Here is a 24161-nt window from a genome sequence, read left to right as displayed (position 1 = left end):
CATAATTGCCTTACACATGATTACAGTTGGTGTACAGCGGCATTACGTTGAGGGGCTACAATCGAAACCCGGACATCCGCGGTTATCACAGCAAGCTCTGCTCATATGGAACAAGAGGCACTTAGTCCTGATGTACCACCGGTTTCATCATTGTTGTGCAAATTTATGCAGCAAAATGTCACCCTATCAGCCACTCTGGTTGCGATGCTAATGCAAATTACTTTAAGTAATGTCCTCGAGTTCAGAAGAAACCCTTGCAGCAAGATGCTGTATGATAAACAACACCTACAGAAAACATTACGTGACATTAATTCATGCTTTGAAAATGATGTATAACCTGGGTAATTACTCGGAGAGCATGAAAGCTGGGTCCCATCCTGGGGGCATATTTACTTCCCTTGAACTTTTTTCACATTTTGTATTATTACAAACATAAACTTTAATGTATTTAGTGGTGGTCATGTGATGTATAAACACAAAGTTGGGTGTCAAAAACACAGAGGACGCAGAATTTAGAAGAAGATGCTCTATTCATGTTGCAACTGATGATTTAGTTATGGATTAATCAATTATTCTGATGATTAATCAATAAATAAGAAAAAAAAGTACATTCTACTGACTTCATTTAACCACTCATGCATTAAGATTTAAATAAATCAATCTTTTTTTAAATAAAATAAACATTTTGACAAAAATGCAATAACATTGAACCAGGTGAAGCTAAAACTCTGAAAATGGATGTGTTCTGGCTATAAAATATTCAGTTAATGATTAATGGATTAATAAATTAGTTGATTATTTGAATGACCAATTAATCATGATTAATTGTTTCAGCTCAAGTTCAGATGCAGAAAAATAACCTTGTAAACATGAAAGCTGGATGGCATTCAACAAGGCACTAAGAGCAAACGGTTTGAGACTGAGGTACAAGCTTACATTTCCAGCAGCATCTCTGTACATACAATAATCAAATCATACTCATTCTGTAGCAAGGTTTGAAAACGCAGCTCACAGGCACCATGGAATCCAATATTGCATGAGCTACTTTGTAAATGGGCCAAAAATTCAGTTTCTATTTGTGCAAATCTGGCAGGAATAACCCAAAGTCTCCATTAAGGGTGGTGCTGAAAGGATTAGTGACGAGATGTTTATTAATATTGTCAGAAGGAAGTGTGTATTGCATCTGAGGTTTGAAATTTGACTTGAGTGGCAGCTGATGTAGGATGTTTGAAGGGCATCTGGGCGGCACCAGCTAAGTAATAACATTTCAACCTGTCTGGTACACTTGCTAATCTCAAATATTTAATCTCCAAATTATTTTCACATTCTTACTTAGCTTACTTAGTTTGCTAAAGTCACACCTTGAGGAAAAGCTCCTGCTACTTATGAGTAGAAGCTGGTTGTTTGCTGAAACAATGTGTGCATGTAAATATATATCTATTTTCCTCATGCAGATGGGGATTCTGTTTTTAGATGCCAGCGCTGCATGCCAGATTGTGTGCTTGCGCATTTCAAGCTTCAGAGCCTATATGTATTCTTGCAGCAGAACTTTAGATCTGCGGGTTATTATAGGAAAATGAGAGGATCTGCAGACGAAATGGAGAAAAGGAAAGAACTCTGAAGGGACTGCAGTGTGATTAAAGACTACGCTTGCTCCAATCGGTGGGGGGTGGAATTATTCCACAGCAGGAAAAAGAAGGAAATGCAGCTTAAACATGTACATCCACCTAAATATCCATAAGCACTGCAGAGGACAGATAAAACATGTGGAGAAAAAGTCGTAGTCTTGCAGTCCAGGTTACCCGGTGTGTTAAATAGTGAGGAGGCGGAGCACTGCTGAGAAGCAGACAATTTGCAGAGTCACGTCATATAGCAATTCTTTATTTTTCTCTTTCAGACACAACTTCTGTTTATATTCTGTACAGCACTGAAGGCACACAAAACCCAAAGATAAAATGGAACAGAAGTATATACAAAATATACAGAATAAATAAGTCAATCTAGTTAAAGTAGAAAAGCTACAGAGAGTGTGCTTACATGAGCTGTTTCTGAAAACAGGGAACGTAAATCCGGTCCACTCTGCAAATGTCTCTGTCCTCAACTGTTCCTGGCTGTTTGTTGTGTTTTTTTAATGAATTCAACAGAAAAATAATGGCGTCGGTCTCCCACATGAAATGAGCACATGGCGAGCGGCTCGTTTCTGGCAGAAATGAAAACTAAGCCATTTCAGCAGGACTCTTGTTGATTGTCATGCACCATCTTATGGCATTTTAAATAGTGCAATGCATTTTGTACAAGTCGTGTAGATACTGTACTCCACTTTTTGACTGAGCTGCCTCAGTCTGTATAAAAATAAAGTTCCTCTGACTGAAGCTCTGTAGCGCGTTGGATCAATCATCTGTCAGGAGGAGAACCTCGCTCTCCGATCGCTGTTTTTTTTTTTTTTTTTCAATGTACTTGGCTGTACGAACTGCTGACTCTACGACACGAGAACTCCGGTTCCAGCATTAAAGCTGCACTCATGGGGGGGTTGACAGGAGGGGGGGTGTAATCAGGTCACGGCCAGAATCGGGATAGACTGATTAAGCGAAATTCTGGGTCAAGCACTGATTGAAATTCACTCAATTCTTTCCAAACATCTGCTTTATCCTGGGAGGAGGCCGAGTTGGGGGATTGGGGAGGGGGCTTGTGCTGCGTGGATCAATTCACTCGGCTGCTGTAGGAGCATGAAAATTTAATCACATGTAAAAAGCTGATAGAGTGGATTTCAGCATGGGTTTTAACCCAGGCCTGCTCTGCAGACAGCCACAGCTTCTTCCAGGTTTGATTTGGCTGAAAATGCTTAGTAGGGATGCACCGATCAGTTGGCAAGAGATAAAATTGGGACGATTTTCCCTCCATGAGCAAGTTGAAATACAAATAAAAAAATGAATTTAATTGTTTTTTATTGATGACATACATCAGAATTCCTCTTAAAGAAGTGTAAAATAAAATTTGGCACAGAGAAAAACAGAAATTGGTCTCAGCCGGAAAAAGCCTGATCGGTGCATCTCTTGAATATTCCACCTCAAACTGATGAGCAGAAACGGAAAGATACATTCTGTGCTACAATAAACACATGTGCCTGTGTGTATATATATATATATATATATCTATCATATTTCTATGTTTTTACATTTCACACTGTGGAAAATAGAGGAGGGCAAACAGGCCAAGGCACTTGGTTCAGACATGATATATATGTCAGCTCAGTTAAACGCAGTCTGATGTTCCAGAACCTCCAAGTAGTCCGGCTCCGTGTGCAGGTTCGCTTTGAGTTCAAAGTACTCGTTCTTGGTTTGTTCCAGCATGACCTTGCGTGGTCTAGTGTACATTATCGTCTCCATTAGCTTTAGCTCCTCCTGGTGCCCTGGGACCTGCATGTCCATGGCAGGCTGCAGCTGCGGCAGGTTTTTCCTGAAGTACTCTGTTATTCCGAGCTGCTGCTGCAGCTCCTTCTCTCTCTCCAGGATGTTCCTGTACAGAGAGCTGGGAGTCCCCAGGGTCATGAAGTCCCCCGGCCGCTCCTCAGCTACGGCCCTGAACTTGGGGTTTCCCGTCAGCGGGGAGGTGTTCTCCTTCTCCATGATGCTCCGGCAGACGTGGTGCTTTGGATCATCCAGACTGTAATCCAGATCTGAGTCGTGGCCCTTGTGCTGGGAGCAGTAGGTGGGGTTCCGGCAGATCTGGACGATAGGGCTGTGAGATCTGTCCTCATATAAGGAACCGGGTCCTGTCCTCTGGGTCACGGTGTGGTGGGTGGTCTTCTGCCCATACATGCTGTAGTGCAAATGGATCGGGGAGGTGCTGCTAGTGTTTTCCCGTGCCGGTTCCTCCGCTGCCTTTTTCTTTGCCTTCCGCCGCCTACGGTGCACCACGAAGACCACCAATCCGGCCGAGCAGAAGATGATCATGAGGATAAAGATGAGGAGGCTGAGGATGAGCACTGAGAGCGGGATGGAGTCGGTTAAGGAGATCAGGAGACCCTTGTTTTCAGGAGGCCCCTGCGTGACGGTGGACGTCTCCAACCCAGGACAGAGCATCTCATGGCGAAGGCTCCTCAGCTCCGTCTGCTTCACCTTCTTGGGGGTTTCACACAGAACAGAGCCCACCACTGTGTCTGTCTTAAGCTTCTCCACCCACTGCTTGAGACTGAGCAGATCACAGCTGCAGTCCCAGGGGTTGTCCTCTAAATAGATCTGCTCCAGCACGTTGAGCTGATCCAGCACGTTGCTCACCGGCAGGTGCATGAGCAGATTCTTCCTCAGGTTTAATTTGACCAGGGGAACGTTGCGGAAGATCTGAGCTGGAAGGGAGCTCAGTTGGTTGTTGTTCAGTGACAGCAGCTTCAGTTTGGACAAGGGGTTGAATGTGCCTGGCGCGATCTCCTTGATGAGATTGTATTCCAGGTAAAGAGACTCCAGGTTGTGGAGGCCCACGAACATGGTGGAAAACAGCTTCTCGATCCGGTTCCCATTCAGCTGAAGCTTTTTCAAGCTGCTCAGGCTGAGAAATGTTTCGTTATCGATGTCGTCAATGCGGTTGTTGGCCAGATTGAGCAGTTCCAGCCTGTCGTATGTGACGAAGTCGTACTTAAAGAGTTTCTGGATCATGTTTCCTGTCATAACCAGCTTCGTAGGGCTCTCCTGAAGTATTCCGATATCAGACACCTTCTGAATCCCTCTGTCCTGACAGTGCATCAATAACCCAGCCTCCGGGTGATTGTGGCATGAACAGTGCTCCACGCAGGGACTGTCGGGAACATGGGAGGGTGTCTGTTTGGGGATCTGAGCCACCTTGGACGACGGCGTAACAACCATATCCATTGACGGCGGTCCCTCCAGCGGGAGGTCTTTGTGGAACGGACACAGAACATCCCGTTTGACTTTCGCCAGAGTGGTTCCTTTCAAGTGCTGTGGTGAGCTGCACACAACGTCGCTGATGACCGACTGCGCCCTCATGTTCTCCATCCAGGTTTTTAAATGGAGGACATCGCAGTCGCAGATCCAGTCGTTGTCCTCCAGGAGGAGCTCCATGATGCGCCCGATGTGCTCCAGAAAGCCCACGTACGGCAGCGTCTGGAGCTTGTTGCCTCGTAGGTCTAGATGAGTGAGCGGCACGAAGCGGAAGATGTTGCTGGGTAAAAACTCGATGGAATTGTCATTGAGGATGAGGACTTTGAGGCGGATCAGCTTGTTGAATGCCCCCGGCTCGATGATCTGGATGAAATTCGTGTCGGCTTGAAGGAACTCTAGATTTATCAGACCCTGGAAAGTGTCCTCTTTCAGGGTGACAAGAAAATTGCTATTTATGTGGAGCTTTTTCAGCGAACCGAGAGTGTTAAAGACCCCTGGCTCCAGCTCTTGTATGCTATTACCCCCGATGTGGAGAGAAAGGGCGCCCCTAAGCCCTTCCATTTCCTCCAATCTGAGCTCCACTAAGTCATTTTTGTAAAGGTTCAGATGGAAGGAGACACCTGACGGGATTTGGATTTGGGAGATTTTGCTGATGTTCCTCTGCTCACAGTTGAGATGAAGGACACCGTCCTTTGCCTCGCAGGAGCACAGAGACTCACACGACTCGCTGATGGAAGATGACGGCTTTGAAGGATAGATATCTTGGGTGTGAGCTGCCGACAGAAACAAGCCGATAAAAATGATCCAGGGCTGCATTTTGGACCTGGATATCTGTGGAGACAGAAAGGAGAGAGGCAAAAAGTGGTTTGAGTACATTTTCTTCAGAAACATTTTGTTTAAAACATGATTGTTTTGATTACCGTGCTCCAAAACATAGTTTCTACTGAGTGTACAGATCGAGTTCAAACATGCTTTTATGGGGTAATTATATGCATGTAAGGAGAGCAAGTAGTTCTGTATTGGATTAAAGCACAATTCAGGAAAGCCTTAATATAAACAAATTTACCAACTCATTTAAATGCATATCTGCAGCGCTGGATAGGTTTGTCTCCTGCAAAAGACCTTGTGCAAGGTTGGAGAAACTACAGGGAAATACACAGTACATTTCATGTCCTTTTTTAAAAAAAAATATACAATAAAATAAGTATCGTTGGTCTAGTTTCCAATGCAAATATTGTAGTCTACTTGAAATAATATAAAACTGACAAGTAACTTTTCAGTACGATATAGGAGTTTGTTTTATAAAGTCAAAATATTGAGGAAAAAGCACTAGCTATAAGTGAAATAATCTCCTACTGTATGTGGAAAAAACTATATGGTTCCACTGGCAGATTGTCACCTGTATCCAGTAGCTTTTCATTATATTATTGACATAAAGCAAGCACCTCTAGCATACTGAGAATGTACTTGTTTAGTTTAGTCTTATTTAAAGCATACTAATATATTTCAACTAGAAACTAGGCCAAAAATACTTGGTAAAATTGAGTTTTTGCAATGTGATGATTAAGAAAGTGGCCAGTCTTTAGCAGAATACTGTTTTTTTGACACAACGTTGCTAGGAACGTCTTTATCCCTGACTAGTCTGGTGCATTTCTTGGTGTCCATGATGCTCTTAAGGTAACTTAAGAAAGCAACAAGATGTGTTTAGAGTAAAAAGAATGGAAGACATCCAAACCACCTGAAATGTTTCTTGCTAAAAATGACTAGTATCACAATTGGTATTCAGACAGTGGGAATTAATAAATCTTTCTGCAGTACTGGGTTTGATTTCCAGAAGTCAAAATGCATTTGGATTGTACCGTAGGACAGTAACCTTCTGGCTACACAAGAAAAGAGACGGAGATGTTCCCTTTCCACTGACTCAGTGTGGGATACTGTTACTTTAAAAAAATGACTCTCATTTCATTGAGTTCTCTGCCCTTTATACATGCTGACTCATCTGACTTAAGACTTTCTCAGTGTGAGTCATGCAATGTAAAAGTCGCTTCAGTCCATGTCGAAGCCAAATTTATGACATCTGCTTTATCTGACTGATGAAGGGCTTCGTGTTACTTGTTTAAACACATCAGTCTGAATCCTTTAAGGTTATCTGATGGTTTCAGATTTAGCAAACAATGCTAAATTTTCAACGTAGCTTTTATGAAGAGGATGCCAGCTGAATTTCCCTTGAGTGACAAAGGGAATAATAAAAACTGACTTTTCCAAAAAGCAGAATCAGCAGTTGATCGGAATCTATTACACAAAGTTGACTAACACTGCACGGATCTAAAGCTAATTCAGTCCCAGGGGGACCAGTGGGGAAGTGTAGACATCTTTCTAAGATCAAGGAAGAGCCAGACATGCCGTGTTAGCTAACAGAGTTCTTCAAAGAGGTAGGATACAGAATATGACTGCTCGTCTTGGTAATGAATCTGATTAGCTTCTGAAAAAAAAGCAAGAATGGGGTGAGCCCAGCTCAGCTGGGTTTGTTGGAGAATGAATCCTCTGACTCATGATTCAGCCGCGATAGTCAGCCTTTCTTTTGAATTAAGTTCGGGAGAATACTTCCACCCAGTTGAGAGTCGATGAGGCGTGGGCGCACTCTGACGGGGTGTTTGGCCTGCAGCAGATACCGGGGGTGTGTGTGTGTGTTGACACTGGGGAATGTGGACTCAAGTAAAAATATCAATCCTACCTCTGTTACGCAATACCACACATATTCTTTCAATCTCTCACTACAAACACAAGACCACAGAGAGAAGTTTGGCTTTCCCTCTTCACTATAACTTTGCTCACTTTCTTTGATAAATTATTGTGCGGTCGAGTGGAAATTATTGATTAATTGCGTTTAGGTATTCAGATACAAACTGCAAGGTCATTGTCGGCATTCCAGGCACATATCTAGACTTGCGCTCATTTCCAAGGTCTGGAAAATCAGAAGTTTGCCTGTTGCAGATGGCCGTAAAAAGCTGCTCCTTCCCAAAATGAGGAAATCGATAGCTATAAATGTGACTGATCATTTGCGTGCAGTGTATGTTAAAGTGGATGTACTAGTAGTACCTCCCTTTCCAGAGTAATTAGTTGTGTGTTGTTGCCTCCAGGGAATTCTTGTGCTCCAAATTGCCATGAAAATCTCTATAAGTCAGACATCAGCACGGTGGAAAATCTTCCTGAGACAAACTCATTATAGAGCTGCTACAAAACCAGGATTTGAACATATGAAATAGGAGAGTAGTTTATTGCAGTCAGAAAACCCACTGTTGAACATGCAGGAAGTTACTCCTATTGTAATGTAAAAATCCCATACTGTTCCAGATTAAGCAACTTTCAAAGACCCAAGGAAGGAAGAAAGTAAATAGACAAGTAAATAGACACAATGAGAAATGGAGAGATAAAAAAGAAAGCTATTTCTTTTAACCTCTGCGTTTACTCTGACCTGGGGAATTCTTTAATCAACTTCCATCATTTCTTTTGGCTTTCTGAGCGTTCTCCCAAATGTGCCAACCCCACGAGTGTGCTAATGTTTATGAACTGTAAAATTAAAATCTAATTTGTTAATCTCATTAATTACAAATTGTTTATTCAATAAAAATAATTAAAAAAAAACACAGGGACAGGGAATGTAAGCCTGAGCTTGTTTGAGTCCCTGTGTGAAGCAGCCACCACTGTGGCCTGCTGGCTTCCAGGACAATACAAGATGAAAAAAGAGACTATTACAAGATGTTATCTGCATGATAGCACTGCTGATAGGAGGTTTTGGAGGCAGGAGCCTGCTGCTCTCTGTCTTCTGTATTTCAAACAGACTTCTTTAACAGATCCATTTTTCAGGCAATCAATGTTCTGTGCGGTGACTCTGTGACAGCTGGAGGAGATGAAATATTTTTCCGGTCTTGAATTGCGCTCACGTGTATGGATTTAAATGTGCTTCTTTTGCTGTTCAGACAATTCAATTAGGAATCTTGTGAGGGCTCTGGGAGATCTCGGCTCTCTTCGCCGTCTGACATCAAATGCGGCGCAGACCTCAGGTAGGTTGGACCGCAGAGATGGAGTCGAGCAGAAGGGAAAGGCAGTGATGGAATCTTTATCAAACATGGAACCCCTCCAACTGCTGCAACACATACAACAGGGTCTTCCCACTTATAAACCCATAAATAGCCTCTTCACACTTCATTTAAGCCAGCTGTAAAGTGTTGCTGAGGTGCTCCATTATATCATGAGACCTCATCATATCAAGTCCTGCATAACCAGGGCTGCATCCTTAAATAGGTAATATTTGAGAACTGAATTTGTATTGCATAGTTTGGTTTTCTCACGTCTAATTTGATGCTGCAGGCCTTGTGGTCGCATATGTCTTAGCTGAACGTTTTGCACAGTTTGACACTGAAGCGACACACAGAACAGAGCAGAACATGGACCTTGTGTTGAACTGTACAGCATAGAGTGCACTCTATCCAGGAGAGAGCTTAGTGTATTAATTTGAGAGGAAATGAACACAGCTGTAGTCGTGTACAGTGCTTGTCACTGTCAGAGTAAGTAATGCACGCTGGAGCCGTGAACAGCCCACGAGGCAGAAGCCTGATCCATTTTTCTGTCGGGGAAGGCGAGTATGAAAGGCTTGTTATCCACGGTGGCGTCCCACAGATCTGCCGGCTCGTTCAACTCGGATAAAAGTCGTATGGATGTCACTCCGCTACTGAAAATTGAGTCAGATTCTCCATCAGGCAGAAAAGGATGACACTGTACAGCCTGAATGCTATCAAAACTTCTGTAAACTTCCTCCATCTGCAGTATGTTAGCATTAGCCAGAACCAGAAGAGATTTGGTATAAATCTTTACTTGCAGACCTTAACGTCTTGATACAAACATATGCTGATAGAACTAAGAATAGAAGCACCAGGTCTGCATAGGAGGAGGAAAGGGAGGGCGGCTCACCTCCCCATGGCAAGGGTGATTTGCCAGGCTTGCATTTCGAATGGTCTGTTTAACTAATGCGCAGTAATTAGTTCTCCAGAAATGAACAGGGGTGTTATAACAGCGGCATCGAGGTGCATTTCACAGGAAGACCCATCTGCGGCTGGCAGATGTATGTTTGTCGCCGACAACGCTGTCGCTTTAAAAAGCGACGCTTTCTGCTCTGCAGTGAGTCACCGGCAGGGACTGGCATACTGGAAATGGATCTGTTCAGAGCAGGCAATAAAAAAGGTAGCTGTATGAGAAAAGCAGGAAAATGACATGCAGCAGAGACCATCTAGTCTTGAGTGATGCCCAGCATAGTTCATAACAAGTGGTTAGCTTGAATCAGAGTCGATAAGCTGATCGGATGGAAGTTTGTTCTTTTTTTATAGATACTGGCCAAAATATTTCAACTTTAAATATTTAACCAAAACCTCTGTTTCTCTGACAGCAACACAAATCTGAAAACTGTGTGAAGCACTTCCACCTCTAATGCTTTAAAATAACATCCAATGCAGGAAAATGTTTTTCAGACGCCTAATAATAAGATGGGTATTCTGTGTGTAAATACAGCTACGTGTTGAAGTTAACAGACATTTCTGTTTACACACTTTGTTTGGGGTGAAACATAGTAGCAGTATGATGCTGTGGGATGTGTTTTTTGGGGGTTTTTTTCACAGCAGGGAAGCTGGTTGGTTTTTCCAGGAGCTAAATATTGATATTGATGGAAGAAAAGCCTGAAAGACTGACAGTTGATGCTGCGGTGAAAATCATGGACTTGAAAAAGTAACAGATGTTATTCGGAAAGCATTTGAGAAAAACAACAACAAAAAAACTGTCATGTCGAAACACTGGATATTATGTCATAGAAGCAAAATTGAATAAAAAAATAGATTTCATCCTCATTTACGAATCAGACCATTTACTTTGATTTTCTTTTTTATTAACCTGCCAGTCATTGATACCATTGAACAAAAACATTTGTTTTTAAAGTTGTTAAATGTGGAAACGGTTAAAGCGGCATGAATACCTTTGCAGGATTGTCAGACAGATTTAATCTACATCTAAAATATGTGGAGATGACAAATCTGCTCACTGAACTGGAACAAAACAGGTTTCGGTGCAAAACATTTTCTTTGACAAACTCTTTAAGCAGAAAACATTAACTAAAGCATTTAGAAAAAAAATATTCAAACAGCAAAAAAAAGGTAATAATTGAGTTACCAATCAAAAACTCAACCTGCTGTTTGTATAACCAGACATGGTATTATCACCTCTCCGCCGCTACCTCCTAAAAGTAAAGTCTTTGTGTGAAACTTGTATAAAACTGTCGGTAGGTGCTAATTGTATTGAACGGAAAGCTCCTAGCTTTTCAGCAGAATCCTGCTGGGTTAATTAATTGGACAAACTTGTGTAATGTCGACCTACCAGTGACTGGAATAATAAGAAACTAATTAATGACAATTAGGGAAGAAGCTCTCTAAAAAGACATTGTGGATGCCAGAAGCAAGCATCTGCTTCTGGGTGACTATTGTTCATGTCGGCACATTGTAGAGGGATGTTAAGCTCATGCATGCTTATGAGGCATATCATCAAAACAACAGGGGCCCCAGCTTTAAGCCCTGAGGGTAAAACCTTTCAGCTACCTTAGCAAAAGCACTGCTACTATCTGTAGATCCTGTTATGGAAAAACAGAAAAAGAGGTCAAAAGCTAAGCCTGAATTTACTGCTTCCTATTGTTTCTTCGCCTTGGCCTCTGACTGTATATTCACCAGATGCCGGCACAGGTTCGCTTTGTGATGCGCAGCCGGCAGAACTGAAAAACTCCACCTGCGTGAAGCTCTGAGCCGACCGATTTCTGGTCCGAGGAAATCCAGTCTGGTGCTGGCGGAAACGGAATAAGAGAGGCTGATGAAAACCGTGTGCAGACAGAAGCAGATGAGTGGAAAATCCTTTCATGGAAGACAGAATAACATCCTTCTGAATTTAAAAAGATGTCTCGCTGAGTTTTTGTGTCAGCGAGGCTAAAAATCAGTCTCAATCTTTAGAGTTTTCCTAAATCTCTAGATGTGGGAAGCTTTAGAAATCTTTCTCTCTGTATGGCCTCTTTTCTGCAACAGTGGCAGACTTAATTGAGTGCCTGACAACTGGCCAGACTTGTCCTGCTGGACAAAACCAATTAACTATGAATGCCACAGAGGGCAATTAGAACGATTCGGGTTAAAACCCGGGGCAGAAGCTTGGAAGTATACTTTTTGTTTTTTAATTCAAGCCAATCTCTATAATACCCAGAAGTCCTTATTTGTTATTGAAACAGATTAGGTTGGATATCGGTGTTGTAAAGATTAGCGGCATTTACCAACAATGCAGGAAGACACGTGACATGGGTGCCACAGATGGGAGTGTTTGACTTCAAACAAAGGCTGTGATGTTTTCTGTCCAAAATAACCTGCTCACTAAGCATTTCACCAGAATCACAAAGCCATCATACTCCTGAGAAGCCTTTTTGTCATTTAAATACTATCAATCATGCACCATTTTTTGTCAGACTAAAGAGCAGCAGTGCCCCAAGTGGAACAGACATAATGAGGAGCCCTGTGAGGACTCTATTGACTCACCAGTCCTCCAATAAAAGATGGCTGGCCTGCAGCTCTTCTATTCCTCTTGAAAGAGAGCTTTATAGCAAGTAGCACTTTTAGTGAAAGTGGCTATTTCCTTGCAGGTGTCTCGGATAAGACACTTACGGGCAACAGTAACACAGCATGACAACGAGGCGTCTTGTCTGACAACATTTGCTGGACGAAAAGTCCAACCTGATTATTTACTTTAATACACGCTAATGTATTGGCTGCAAAACCACAACAACCTGCCTCAGCAGCATCACAGTGAGATCGTGAGGGTTGTTTCATTTTATTTCAGTGACATGGACTAGCCTCTCCTACTCCTCACCATTTTCCCCACCTCCTCCGTATTGGAAGTGATGCGGCTCGCCCTAAAAAGTCAACATGGTCACTATATACACCCACGGAGTTGCTGGGATCCTGCCAGTGCCAGCGGCCTCTCCGCTGCGGTCCAGGAGAAATGATAATTATGACATCCGCCCCCTCAAGTGGCAAGAGACAGTTCAACTTGCTCAGCCAAGAGAGCAGGCCCTGTTTTGTTTTTCGCTGCGTATTTGTGATTGATTCAACATTTTCTAAGCTGCTACTCTCCGCCTGAACAAAGCCTGATAGCAGCTTAAAGTTGCAACTCTAAATCTGCAACAGTCAGGCCAATATGATTTAGCTGCTTTACTCAAACACCTGGTCAAACAAAGAATTGTTTACCTTCATTACCAAGGTACTTATCACCACTAAACCGCAGGATATCTACAACAACATATTTGTTTTTGCCCTAATTTCCTGTAGCTGCCTGATTATTTCACATTAATCTATTGCAACAAGTCAGGCTCTTACACCTCTTGCACTTTGACTGTCAAAATGTTAGACTTTTCCACGAGGTTACATGTGTTGGGCTAGTTTTTTTTACAGCATAGTATGTCCAGAAGTACATTATTCCACAGTCATTTATCTTTTCTAATTACACTAGAATCCAAACTTTTCCAGACTGACAGAAATCTCAAGCATGCCGCATCATTTCTCCCTAAATCACCCAGGAAAAACATTCACGCCACTCCAGTGACATATAGCTAAGCTGTTTGGCTATTAACCATTGATTCATCCAAGCAAGAAATTGGAGCCCAGACTCAATTATGCAATTCGCAGCCTAATTAGAACACTGCCTTCCTCATTAACTTCCATTTAAAAAAGAACTATAGCCTCATGTCGTAGACAACGATGCTGCAAGACCGACAACTGAACGAATTAGTTGTTATTTAAAGCGTTCTGATTGGCCCTGACGCAGCGCGCATTAAACCCACCTGTGATAAATAATTCCTTATTAAAATATGAATACGAAACATGGTTCTCCGTAATAAATGCTGCATAAAGCAAACGCGACGACTCCAGGTTAACTTTAATAACGGGCAACATCAGTCCAGGTGGCCATAAGGCAGCGCGCCACTGTGGGAATACAGTAACTGTGTGTGGCAGACGGCCAGGTGTGCTGGAGTTGGTTAATGAGGCACCCCACACCTCCCAGGTCATTTTGTCTGCCCTCTGTTGTGTTATTTCCGTCCCACGTTTTTATTAAAAGCATAAAAGTAAAATATATATGTATGCAAATTGCGCTGCAAGCTGGTTTGAACATGTTCGTAATTGGCCCTGAATTTCCACACCAAACTGGTCCGCAGCTGTAATTAAAAGTAATTAAACATGCATTTAATTACAGCTTCGTGACTTACCGAACAGAACCGAAGTGGAGAAAAGGAGGAGGGCAGTCCGAATGTCAGCATACTCGTACCATTTTAACTGTGGCCACCCGACGCACGAAAAGGGAACGATCGGCCGTCTCTCTTGTCCAATATGAGCTCCGTTCAAGCCAGAAAAAATAAAAATAAAAAAATACAAATAAGGTGAAATAAACTTCAAAGCCGTCCCGTCTTGCTCCCGTGTACCTCTTTCTACTGCTTGTCTCTCGGGGTCCAGTTATTCCAATGAACGGAGGGGACAAGCTTGAGCGCTCAAGTCCCGGGATGATGCGTGTCCGCCCTCCGCAGAGTTAATTAAGATTAAAGTTGATTCGAGGTAACTAATTTAAAAATCGGCTGCGGTTGCACCCCTCCAGAAATTCGTGCAGCTCTTGTTACACCAGCAGCTGTCAAACACGCACTCTGCGCTGATCCGCTCTGCTCTGGCGCTGCGTGCGCCGCGCGCTCTGTTAAGTTAACCAATCCGAGTTGTATTGGTCTCGCGCAGTCATTTGCATGCTGTAGAGGTGGACAAGTCAGACAACCGTTGTCAGGGTAACTACAGTATGGAAAGCTGCTTCCGTTTTAGACTTTAAAAATAAAATCTGCAACGCGAAATTTTTTTTAGACATATAAAATGACGAACCCGATTTTTTTTTTTTTTTTACTTTCTGAATGTATTTCAATCATCTCTTAAATAAGCTTTGGTAACACTCAATTCCTTTACATCCAAATTCTAAAATCTAATTTTAGATGATGTAAAATCACCAAGATTCCGTCATTAAATTGGCAAAACTTGAGGGAGGTGAATCCTTAAATTAGCGACAATTAGCGATTTTACTAGCCTTACTATGTCATTAATTTTGCTGTAAGATTTGATGCATTTCTGTGGAAAAATCACTTTTTGTATTTGAAACAATTTTAGATTAAGCACATTGTATTTTTATTTTAAATTCGATGTGGCTTGACTTCATACCGTAAAACTTTGTTGATTTCAGTTGATTAAAATGTTAAATATTTTCATTGTTATTCGAGTCATTCGTTTTAATTGTTTTTAGTTCATTATAAACTGGGGAAGAAATAATAAATAATAAATAATAATTAAGAGTATGTTCACTTGCATGTTAATTGCGCATAGAATGTGTTACGAAGATCTTCTTGTTAGTGTTCAGCCCAGATCAGGCATAATTTTGTATAATTTTGACTGGTCTCCATATATTCTTAGTCATTAAATAAAAGGCATCTTTCTTATTAAAGTTCATTTTTGTGCAAGAATGTTTTTAGTGAAGTATTAATATGTTTGTATTAAATCTGAATGACGATGAAGTTAACATTGCATTCTCAAGGATTTTTATATACATTGTTGCTTATGTAATTATGTAAAGCTCTAATCTTGGTTTAATATGTTAACATTCATAACATTGATCTATATTAGCGATTTATACCACTGTGTTAGTGATCTGAAGCTTTTCAGAGAGGAGCAAGTATTTTTCATCAGCCCTGTAGATGCCATTGTCTTAATTATTAGGATGTCAAAAGTTATGTCCTAATTATTAAGAATATAATTGTCATTCTTGCAATGTAACATTTCATAAGTTGACTGCCTGGTCTGCAGAAATTTCAGTTCTGTCTTCTCCCACCCGTGGTCCAAAATACTTTGCTGTTGTCTAAATGGGGCATAGCCAGTAACTCAAATCGGAAAGGCTCTGTCGCTGTCAGACAGACTGCCTCCTCTATGAGGTTCCTATCTAATTGTGGGCAAATAAATAAATAATAATCTTACATTGATGAGCTTTAATTAACCTGCTGCTCTCAGCCTCAAGGACAAATACAATACCGTATGCAGCTGGCACAAAAAGATAATCCTTCCAAAATAGACTTGTCTAAAATAAAATAAAAAAAAAAACAATAGTTTACCATTGAGGTGCATCATTTATAACACTTATAAAAGTGTTAAATGGCTTCTTGATAAATAAAATTAGAGTCTGGGTGTGTAGTGAATGTTAAGCCAACAGAAGTCAAGCCACTTTGCGTCCTTGAAAATGACTCCAGCGCTTCCAGCGCCAGCTGAGTTGCTGCCCAGCCTGACCCCCACCCTCCCTGTGGCGCGGACACTCATAAACCATCACCATCATCTGGACTCACGCCGCCACGCGACAACTTTCAGAGCGGCAAATAGTTTATCTGATTAAGTGATTAATCTGAGTCTAACCCGTCCCCTTTGAGCTGCTGTTCTCCGCAGGCTGATCACTTTCAGATGGGTCAAGAATGTCCCCCTCACCTTGTGTTTCAGCCTCCTCGCTGCTTAAAACCAGGCAGGTTTGTCACGGATTAGTGTAAATTTGCTCCCATCTGGAACATCAGAGAGGTGCTTGACCTCACTGATCACTCAACCTCTATATTCTCTCAGAGGAGGCCGTCTGAGAAATGAGAAGCCAGACTTTAATAAACCGGAAAGGTTATAACCTTGAAAATACACAAGAAGCTCAACTATCCTAAATGTTGATGGTATCTGCAGTGTTGTTTCTCAATGCACATAACCTTGAATGAACCAAAAATGAGCCTGAATTTTATGTATAAACTTTGCTTTTGTAGGAAATTAAATGTTACAACCGAAATAAGAAGTTCAAAGAATGGCTGTGGATGGGATTGTGCTTCGTCACTGTCATACATGACATGTTTTGAAATGCTTATGCCTCTACGTAGCGTGCCTTGGATATCACCATCAGCTGTTGGCAGATCTGCTAATCCATCTCATTTGCTTTTGCCACTCCAAAAGCCCCCCCTAAAAAACTGCAAAAGTAAAAACTAGTGAAATGGAACTAAATTCATGTCTGATTCGTTCACACCTGAAATGATATCGGCTTAAACAGACTATGCGTGCAAAACCATTATTAATATATCCCCTCTTCTAGATAACTGTTTAAAATTCCCCATTGTCCTTTTCTTGTTTTTGAAATATAAATAAATCCTTTATTTCAATTGCAAAGTAGACTCGGTTTTAAAATAGACAAGAGACGAGATGTGTATCTGTTTTGTTTGCATGTGATGCTTTGTGGCTTGAGGTGCTGACAGGCTCCGCTGTTGATGTAGTTATCATCTCACTGACGGCACACTATGTTTAATTATTTACTTCTTTTTCCATCAGCGTGTTGTTTGATCAAACAATGAGGCGCTTTTTGCTCATAAGCAAAGATAATGTGCCGCAGTCATGGGCAGATGGTTTCATCAATAGGGACTACGTTTCATGATAAACTGGACCTGATTAACAAATGAGTTTCGTGCTGCTTCCACCTGCAGTAAATTCCACTGAAACGAGGCCGAGCTGAAGAAGAAAGGACGGACACATGGCTACGAAAAACAATGTTTACATGAATAATTTGAGTGAAATTCATATTCCATACCCAATTCAGCAACACATCTCACACTGCAACCCAGGGAGAAAACTCTGATCCTTTATTGTGTGTTTCAGTCAGATGAAAGGATTTGATACATTCTGCGAACAGCGGAGCCACCAAAATATTAGTTTTGGCCTCGTATTGGCATCTGTTTGTTTGGTTTACTCCAAACAGTCTGGGGTTTCTCCAACTTTTTGAATTGTTTCTTTACTAACTTTAGTTTGTTCCAGCAGTAAAACTCTGAACACAGACATGTTGTGCTTCCTTTGACGTAGATCAAAACCTGCATGGTGACACTGATGCTCAAGCTCTGTTGAAAAGATCTGGTTCTTTTAACTGAGTACAATGTGAAAGTGAAGTGAAAATGTAACAGATGTTTCATAGCGTCAACAATGGATGGCCAATCTTCCTTCTGCCACAACTTGTAAGATGAACAACCGTTTAATATTTTCCCTATTAACGGATAGCGGCTCTCTCATCAGTTTCCACAGCCTTAGAAATTGATTTGTAACCGTTACACTTGTCAGGATGTCAACCAATTTCTTCATATTGGGCCCATATGTGATATTTTTTTCTCTAAGAAAGTTTTTATGATGGTTTATGGGTCGACACGCTAGAATCCATTCAGGTGACGTAGGTGTTAGCATGTCACAAAGACACATGTACAGGAAAATGGTTTTTGAATTGCGGTTTGTGATTGCTGTGTATGAAAAGCCTGCATTGAGTAATGACAGCAACAAAACAGCGTTGGAGAATGTGACAGGAACAAAACAGCGTTGGAGAATGTGACAGGAACGGCTCGCCAAAAGCTGTTTCAGCACAGCTCTCTTTTTTTTAAACATCACAATCATGGTGCACTTAATGGTTTAAATCCTTCCGCTTAGTCCACAGCATGATCGGTGCCCTCGCTTTCTTCCAGCGCGCCTTCAGTAATGAGTGCAATGTTACCTCTGCATATCGAAGGGGACAGAGCAGACATTGTAGCACACAATTACACGCTCCCCCCCATTCGCCTGATAAGCAGCAGACAGAAACATGTGCACTGAGAGGAAGAGAGCCTGGAGATATTTAAGGGCAGCACACCATTAACTAACAGCAACAGCAAGACTTCATCTGTCCTCATGTTAGATGTGGGCTGCAAACATGTGGGTGAATACTCAAAAAACAGTTTTTTTTTTTTCATAAAACTCTTACATTTATTATAAGGCAATGGAGATTTGGTTATTTTGCAAGTATCTGGTACATATTGAGGCTCTTCTGATGCATATTTTAACAGCTCTCAAGTTATATCTGTCTGAGATAACTTCAAAAGAGTATATGTTTGCTTCATGGGGAATTTTTACGTAATATTTTACATAATTATTCTGCAACATGTACAATAATGACCCATGTCATCCTCTAGCCAGGGCACATTTTCCACTGTGTTGTAGAGGACAAATAATACAGTAGATGCATTCTTGGATTTGTTTAGACCTGAAGGCACGTCGATTTTGCAGCTCCAGCCCTCGCTGCCTCTACTTTTAGTCCTTCTGATGTCACTTGCAGTCATGCTCACGGAAATAACACGGCCCCCGCCGCAAGAAGCCCAGAGGAAAATCCTCCCCAAAGACGACGTCCCGGAGACAGGGGACAACTTTGCCTGTTGTGCGTGAGGAGAATCTCTCTCCAAATAGCGGAAATCCTCTCGCATCTGCGCGTGTTTTTTAGTCTTGGCCTAAGGAGTCGATCCGCCTACAGTCCAGCACCGCGCCGCTCATGTGCCGCAGCCTGTCTCACACAGTCTGCGTCAGAATTCTTATAGGGGGGGAAGAAAAAAAAAAAGTCTTTCCAGGGCTCAGGCTGTTCTCCTGTCAATAGGAGACTGTGCAGAAACGGGCCTTCAAACCTTAAATTTCAGAATCCCATCGAATGCCTGTACAGCACTCACCTCCAGCTGTCAATCACGTAAAGCTGGTCTGGTAAGCAAAAGTCTACAGGCTGGAGCTGAGTGGGATTGAAGTCGATGAGCACTGCGCGTTGTTGAGCCTCAGAATATCCACAGTAGACATGTGGAAAGTGAATTGGATGTAAATTATGTGTGAGTCTATTACAATCTTTTAAAACAAGCACCTTTTTATTTTCCCCAGAAAGCAAGAAAAGAGTTTTATTTCATGTGCAAATGATACAATATATTCTGTATCATTGCAAACTAACTTTTAAACATTTATTTTTACACACAGTGAACAAAGTCAAAACAGTAACTCAGGTCAGGAATGACTCGTTTCAGGTCATTTCTGTTGTCTTTCCATCATGGCATTTTAGCAAACACCTCTTTCCTCCAGGGCTGGTTTATTTTATTTATCATTTTTATTTATGTTTTTGCAGATTTCGCCGAAATAGACTTTATTGGGGCAAAAATCACTTCTTTCATGGGACAGGTGTTTGTTTATTTCCATCATTTCCAGATCTGTGAAGTAAAAAGTTGTTCCTGTTTGTCTTTATTATACTGACAGTAGTATTTTCCTTTCAATCAGTGTACTTGTGTTAAAACAAAGATCAGGCTGAAGTTCTGTAAAACATGCATGATTAAAAATCCAGGTATATTGACAGAATGCAGCTGCACAAGAAGAAAATGGATTAAGTGAGCTAGATTGAACTGGTTCTCTGTATCTTGTAACCACAACAATGCCCTTCAATCAAAAACAGAGCTTTTGTATCATTCTTCAAATGGGTATATGTTGTTGTTGAGCTCATGCAGACATGGAAGGCAGTTTACTTGGACATATCTCATTCTTCCCACATTTGTTTCTCCCTTAACTGATGCAACCAAGAGGCCCAGGTCCCCCACAGGTCAAAATAGCGGCTCTGTTCGTGCTCCTTTTGGAGGAGTTTGCACAGTATCATCCGGCTTCTTTCCACATCTGGCCTATTTAGTGACATCTAAGTCACTTCTTATATCAAATGTTTGGAACCAGCACATTTTATTAAAGGTTCAAACAGTCCTGCCCTAACTGAGTCTGCACTGGTGGTCTTTTCATCCAGCTTTTGTTGGCTTGAAGAACCAGACCATGGAGGGACACCCAAGAGACACGCAGATGGCTATCTGTTCTCCATTCTTATCTCTTGTCTTTTGAAATCCTGTCTCCGAAGGCATCGTTTTGTGGCTTTTCTAAGCATGGACGGTGCTGAGATTTTTCAGTTTAGGTATGAATGCTATGCAGTTAGACTTGTTGTGAGTGGAGAAAAGCGTCTCTCAAGGGTTAGACTGAGCCTTCAGTTTGGACTGCAATAGCTGTCAATCAATAAAGGATAGAAAGGCTGAAACAGCCTGATGTGCAGCTTGGCTGATATTTACAGAGTCTAACACCTGAACGTTAAGATGACAGCCTTTTTCACAATGTCATCTAGCAGAGGGGACAGAGAATCACTTGTTATGTCAGAGAAATGACTTTGCTGTGTCCTGCTTTGTTCTGAATTTGTCCTTGGGCTATCATCCGTGCTGGTAAGAAGCACCTGATTTGCACTCTTTCACACAGATCCAGACTTGTATGCTATTTAGTCCAACCTGTCTTTTGTGGAGTTATGTAATAACAACATTGTTGTCCAACTGAAAAATGTACAGCATGTGCAGCACAAAAGTCATGTAACATTTCACATGGTTTCTTTTAGCCAAAATGTAATTTTATAATCATATGGAAATTGTTATTAATAGCTCTACAACTTTCTTGTACAAGTTTAATAGTTCTTCAACTTGTTAGTAATGGATTAATTAATTTCTGGCAGAATACCGAGAGCTAGCTTTTGACTTTTGAATAGTGCTGAACCAATATTGACCCTCTTTTGTTTTGTTTCTTAAATGTTTAAGTTCTCAGGGAGTCAAATTCTCCAGTCTTCTAAAAAACTCGTGGAAGGTGGAAACTGTCAAAGCAAAAAATGCGCTGAGCTACTGGAGTCATGTTTTGCTTCTCAGCTTGAATTCCATTTGAATTATTTTTTTTAGTTTATTTTTCTTAGTGGTCCTTCATTGTTGGTGTCTGTATACTCCCTCTTTGGTTTTGGCACAAACTTACTTTTTAAGGTTTAGAAAAAGGATGTTTTTTTTCTGAAAATTCACCTTATTGCAACAATATATCCTGAGATGATTCTCAATGTGTTTTTGTAACAAAACTGCTTTTTATTAATTTTATATTACTTTCTTCTTCCCCCACACTATGCTCAGCATGAGACGGTTCAGTTATTAATCACAACCAGCCTTTCTTCCACTAGGTGTGTGTTTCTTTGTTTCGGTTGTGTCACTGACAGAAGGGCAAAGGTGAACCACGATGCAAAGCCACGTGGGGAACATGGCAGGTGTCTGATTTGATCCTTCTCCTACCTGAGGGCAACACGCTTTAAGTGTATGACAAGTGTGTGAAAACAGGTGCCACTGGCTAGTTCAAAGATGTGACGGGAAAGGCAGGAAAACTAGATGTTTGGTACTATTTCCTCTTTGAGATTGAAGTGCAGCATTGTTTTGCAAAAGAAAAGTAGCCCTGAAGCAAAACTTGATAGAAAGAAATGTTTCCTTACATCTGAACTTGTAAATTTGGTTGAGAAGTTGCTCAGATTTATGAAATGACCTTATCAAAATCAGAAAAGTTGTGTAATTCCAGTGTTTGGAGGGAAAGACCTTGAAGGCACCACCCCCGAAAGGGTTAATGACTTCTTTTGGCCATAATAATGATCAAACATACAGTCTAAGGAACTTTTATCAATAACTAATGGTTGACAAAAGGGAATCCTCCATCATCCTGCTACAAGGTGAACTATGAATGTGAAACAAAGTGTGAAAGAAAACCTTCTGTCCTCTCCTGAAATGTGCATTACTCACACCATCTGAACGTTGATTAATTATTGAACCAAAATCTTCTTAGAAATCCGGCCCCATTTATCAATTGGTACCCTTCCGTTCACAGTCAGGGCTCCTTTACCTGTCCATCGTGAGTCATGAATGCGGTATGAAAAATGGTGATACCCTCTTGTAATTTTCCACCCCACTAACACCTGTTTGCTCTCGAGCCGTTCACTCGAAACCGCTCCAGTCGTCTTTGCATCAGATCCCACACCCCACCGCCACCTCCACAAACTGCTACAAAAGATGACGAAGCGGGCAATATCCTGCTTCATTGTTCACCTGGGGCAACTTTTAATTAAAGCCCGGTGCTGCCTTTTGTGTTTGTGCGACAAAAGAGCCAGTGCCATTGTAATCAGGTCGGCAGGGCCTGCTCTTGCTTTTGTGTCCAGAACTCTCGAGTCTCGTGTTATTGACCGGTGATCTATGAGGCCGCTTTAAGGTGACGTGGCAAATGATGACCCCACCGTGAACTGAGAGCAGAGCCGAGGTGAAATCTGGTGTAGGAAGACAGCTTGTTTTGCAGACGAAGTAGCTTGGAGATATCGGGAAGGACCTCAGGGTGCTTGCCTTCTGCCACATGGTTCCTCCCCCCCACGGCTCTCAAATGTCTTGGGGTTGTGTGTGTTTTGTTTTCTGGTGTGTCCCTGCATGTCCGCTCTTACTTTTCTCTGACTTCTTCCACTGCTACCTGAAGTTGTCAGTTATATTCTCTCGATAGAATCGTGCAGACGAGACAGGCCTCTTTGTTACTTGGGTCAACTATTAGGCGTAGCAGTAGTGATACCTGACATGCATCTCGATGTTGTCATTTTATGTACTTTCATACATTATATAATTCCTGAAATTACCAAGTGAAAAATAATATTTTCAGCAGTCATTCTCCATCAGCCTCATATGCAGCTGCATGAAGAAAAGTCAACTGTGGGATTAAATTGTTTGCATTTGGCTCCATCTGGTGGTGTTTTGACAAATCATGCAACTCAAATTCAAATAGGTGCAGAAAAATTAACTCTATTTAGAATATAGGATGAAACTGTATAAATTTGACTAAAATATTCTGATAACTGTACTAAATTATCCCTGACTGTACATCTATTCTGACCTGCAGTATACCTAAACCTCAACCGTACACATTCAAATACTCAGCAGATTGGGGGAAACAGTGCATTTCTATTTGGAAAACCTAACAGCTTTATTGATTATAAGTAGCAACTAATTGTTTTTTTCCACCTCAAAGCCTCCATCGATCAAACCTGCAAACCACGAGACAGACTCGACTTGAGAAATTACCCTTACAAGCAGGTAGTTTGAATTGATATGTCGTATATTTTTGGTTGTTTGCCGTCTTGTTTTTGGCGCGTTTGTCCATTTATCGTAATTTAGAGAACAATTTCCTATTGTCGCTATGTATTTCCCCTGACTCAGCTTGTTTCTCCTCTCAAACCCGACCAACCTGCACGACGCAACCTTTGAGCTTAAAAAGATGAGTGTAGAAATCAGCCATCTGCAAGCAACTTGACCTGTCCACACTCAGTACATGACAGTCTGCTGACTTGAGGTCAGTGTTGACATTTACCCGCCATTTACCATCAGGGTATTATCGCAAGATGAAGAAATGGCCTTATCTGAGCATGTGAGTAATACCTCAAGGCAAG

The 24161-nt window shown here is 41.6% G+C and overlaps 1 protein-coding gene across 3 annotated transcripts; it reads right to left on the bottom strand.

Annotated features, from left to right (window-relative positions):
- Positions 1-1860: 1860 nt before the first annotated feature.
- Positions 1861-14729, bottom strand: slitrk6 (SLIT and NTRK-like family, member 6). Of its 3 annotated transcripts, none has more exons than XM_055059521.1 (2): positions 14230-14729; positions 1861-5726 (listed from the first exon to the last, which is right to left on the bottom strand). In XM_055059521.1, the coding sequence occupies exons 1-2, from the start codon at positions 14278-14280 to the stop codon at positions 3249-3251; spliced, it is 2529 nt and encodes an 842-aa protein (XP_054915496.1). In that variant the 5' UTR covers positions 14281-14729; the 3' UTR covers positions 1861-3248. The 3 variants fall into 3 exon arrangements, with proteins under 3 accessions (XP_054915496.1, XP_054915497.1, XP_054915499.1); XM_055059522.1 differs by having other exon boundaries at positions 14289-14729; XM_055059524.1 differs by having other exon boundaries at positions 14443-14729.
- Between the last annotated feature and the right edge of the window lie 9432 nt (positions 14730-24161).

The sequence above is a fragment of the Poeciliopsis prolifica genome, unplaced genomic scaffold (genome assembly GCF_027474105.1).
Source record: "Poeciliopsis prolifica strain line A6 unplaced genomic scaffold, Auburn_PproV2 SCAFFOLD055, whole genome shotgun sequence".
Taxonomy (NCBI): Eukaryota; Metazoa; Chordata; class Actinopteri; order Cyprinodontiformes; family Poeciliidae; genus Poeciliopsis; species Poeciliopsis prolifica.
Note: the sequence above shows the minus strand (reverse complement) of the source record. Positions and strands in the feature narration are given on the sequence as shown.

Coding starts and splice junctions, on each gene's coding strand:
- slitrk6 (XM_055059521.1), bottom strand. CDS start 14,280: ATGCTGACATTCGGACTGCCCTCCTCCTTTTCTCCACTTCGGTTCTGT. Junction 5,727..14,229: donor CTCCACTTCGGTTCTGTTCG/GTAAGTCACGAA, acceptor CTGTCTCCACAG/ATATCCAGGTCCAAAATGCA.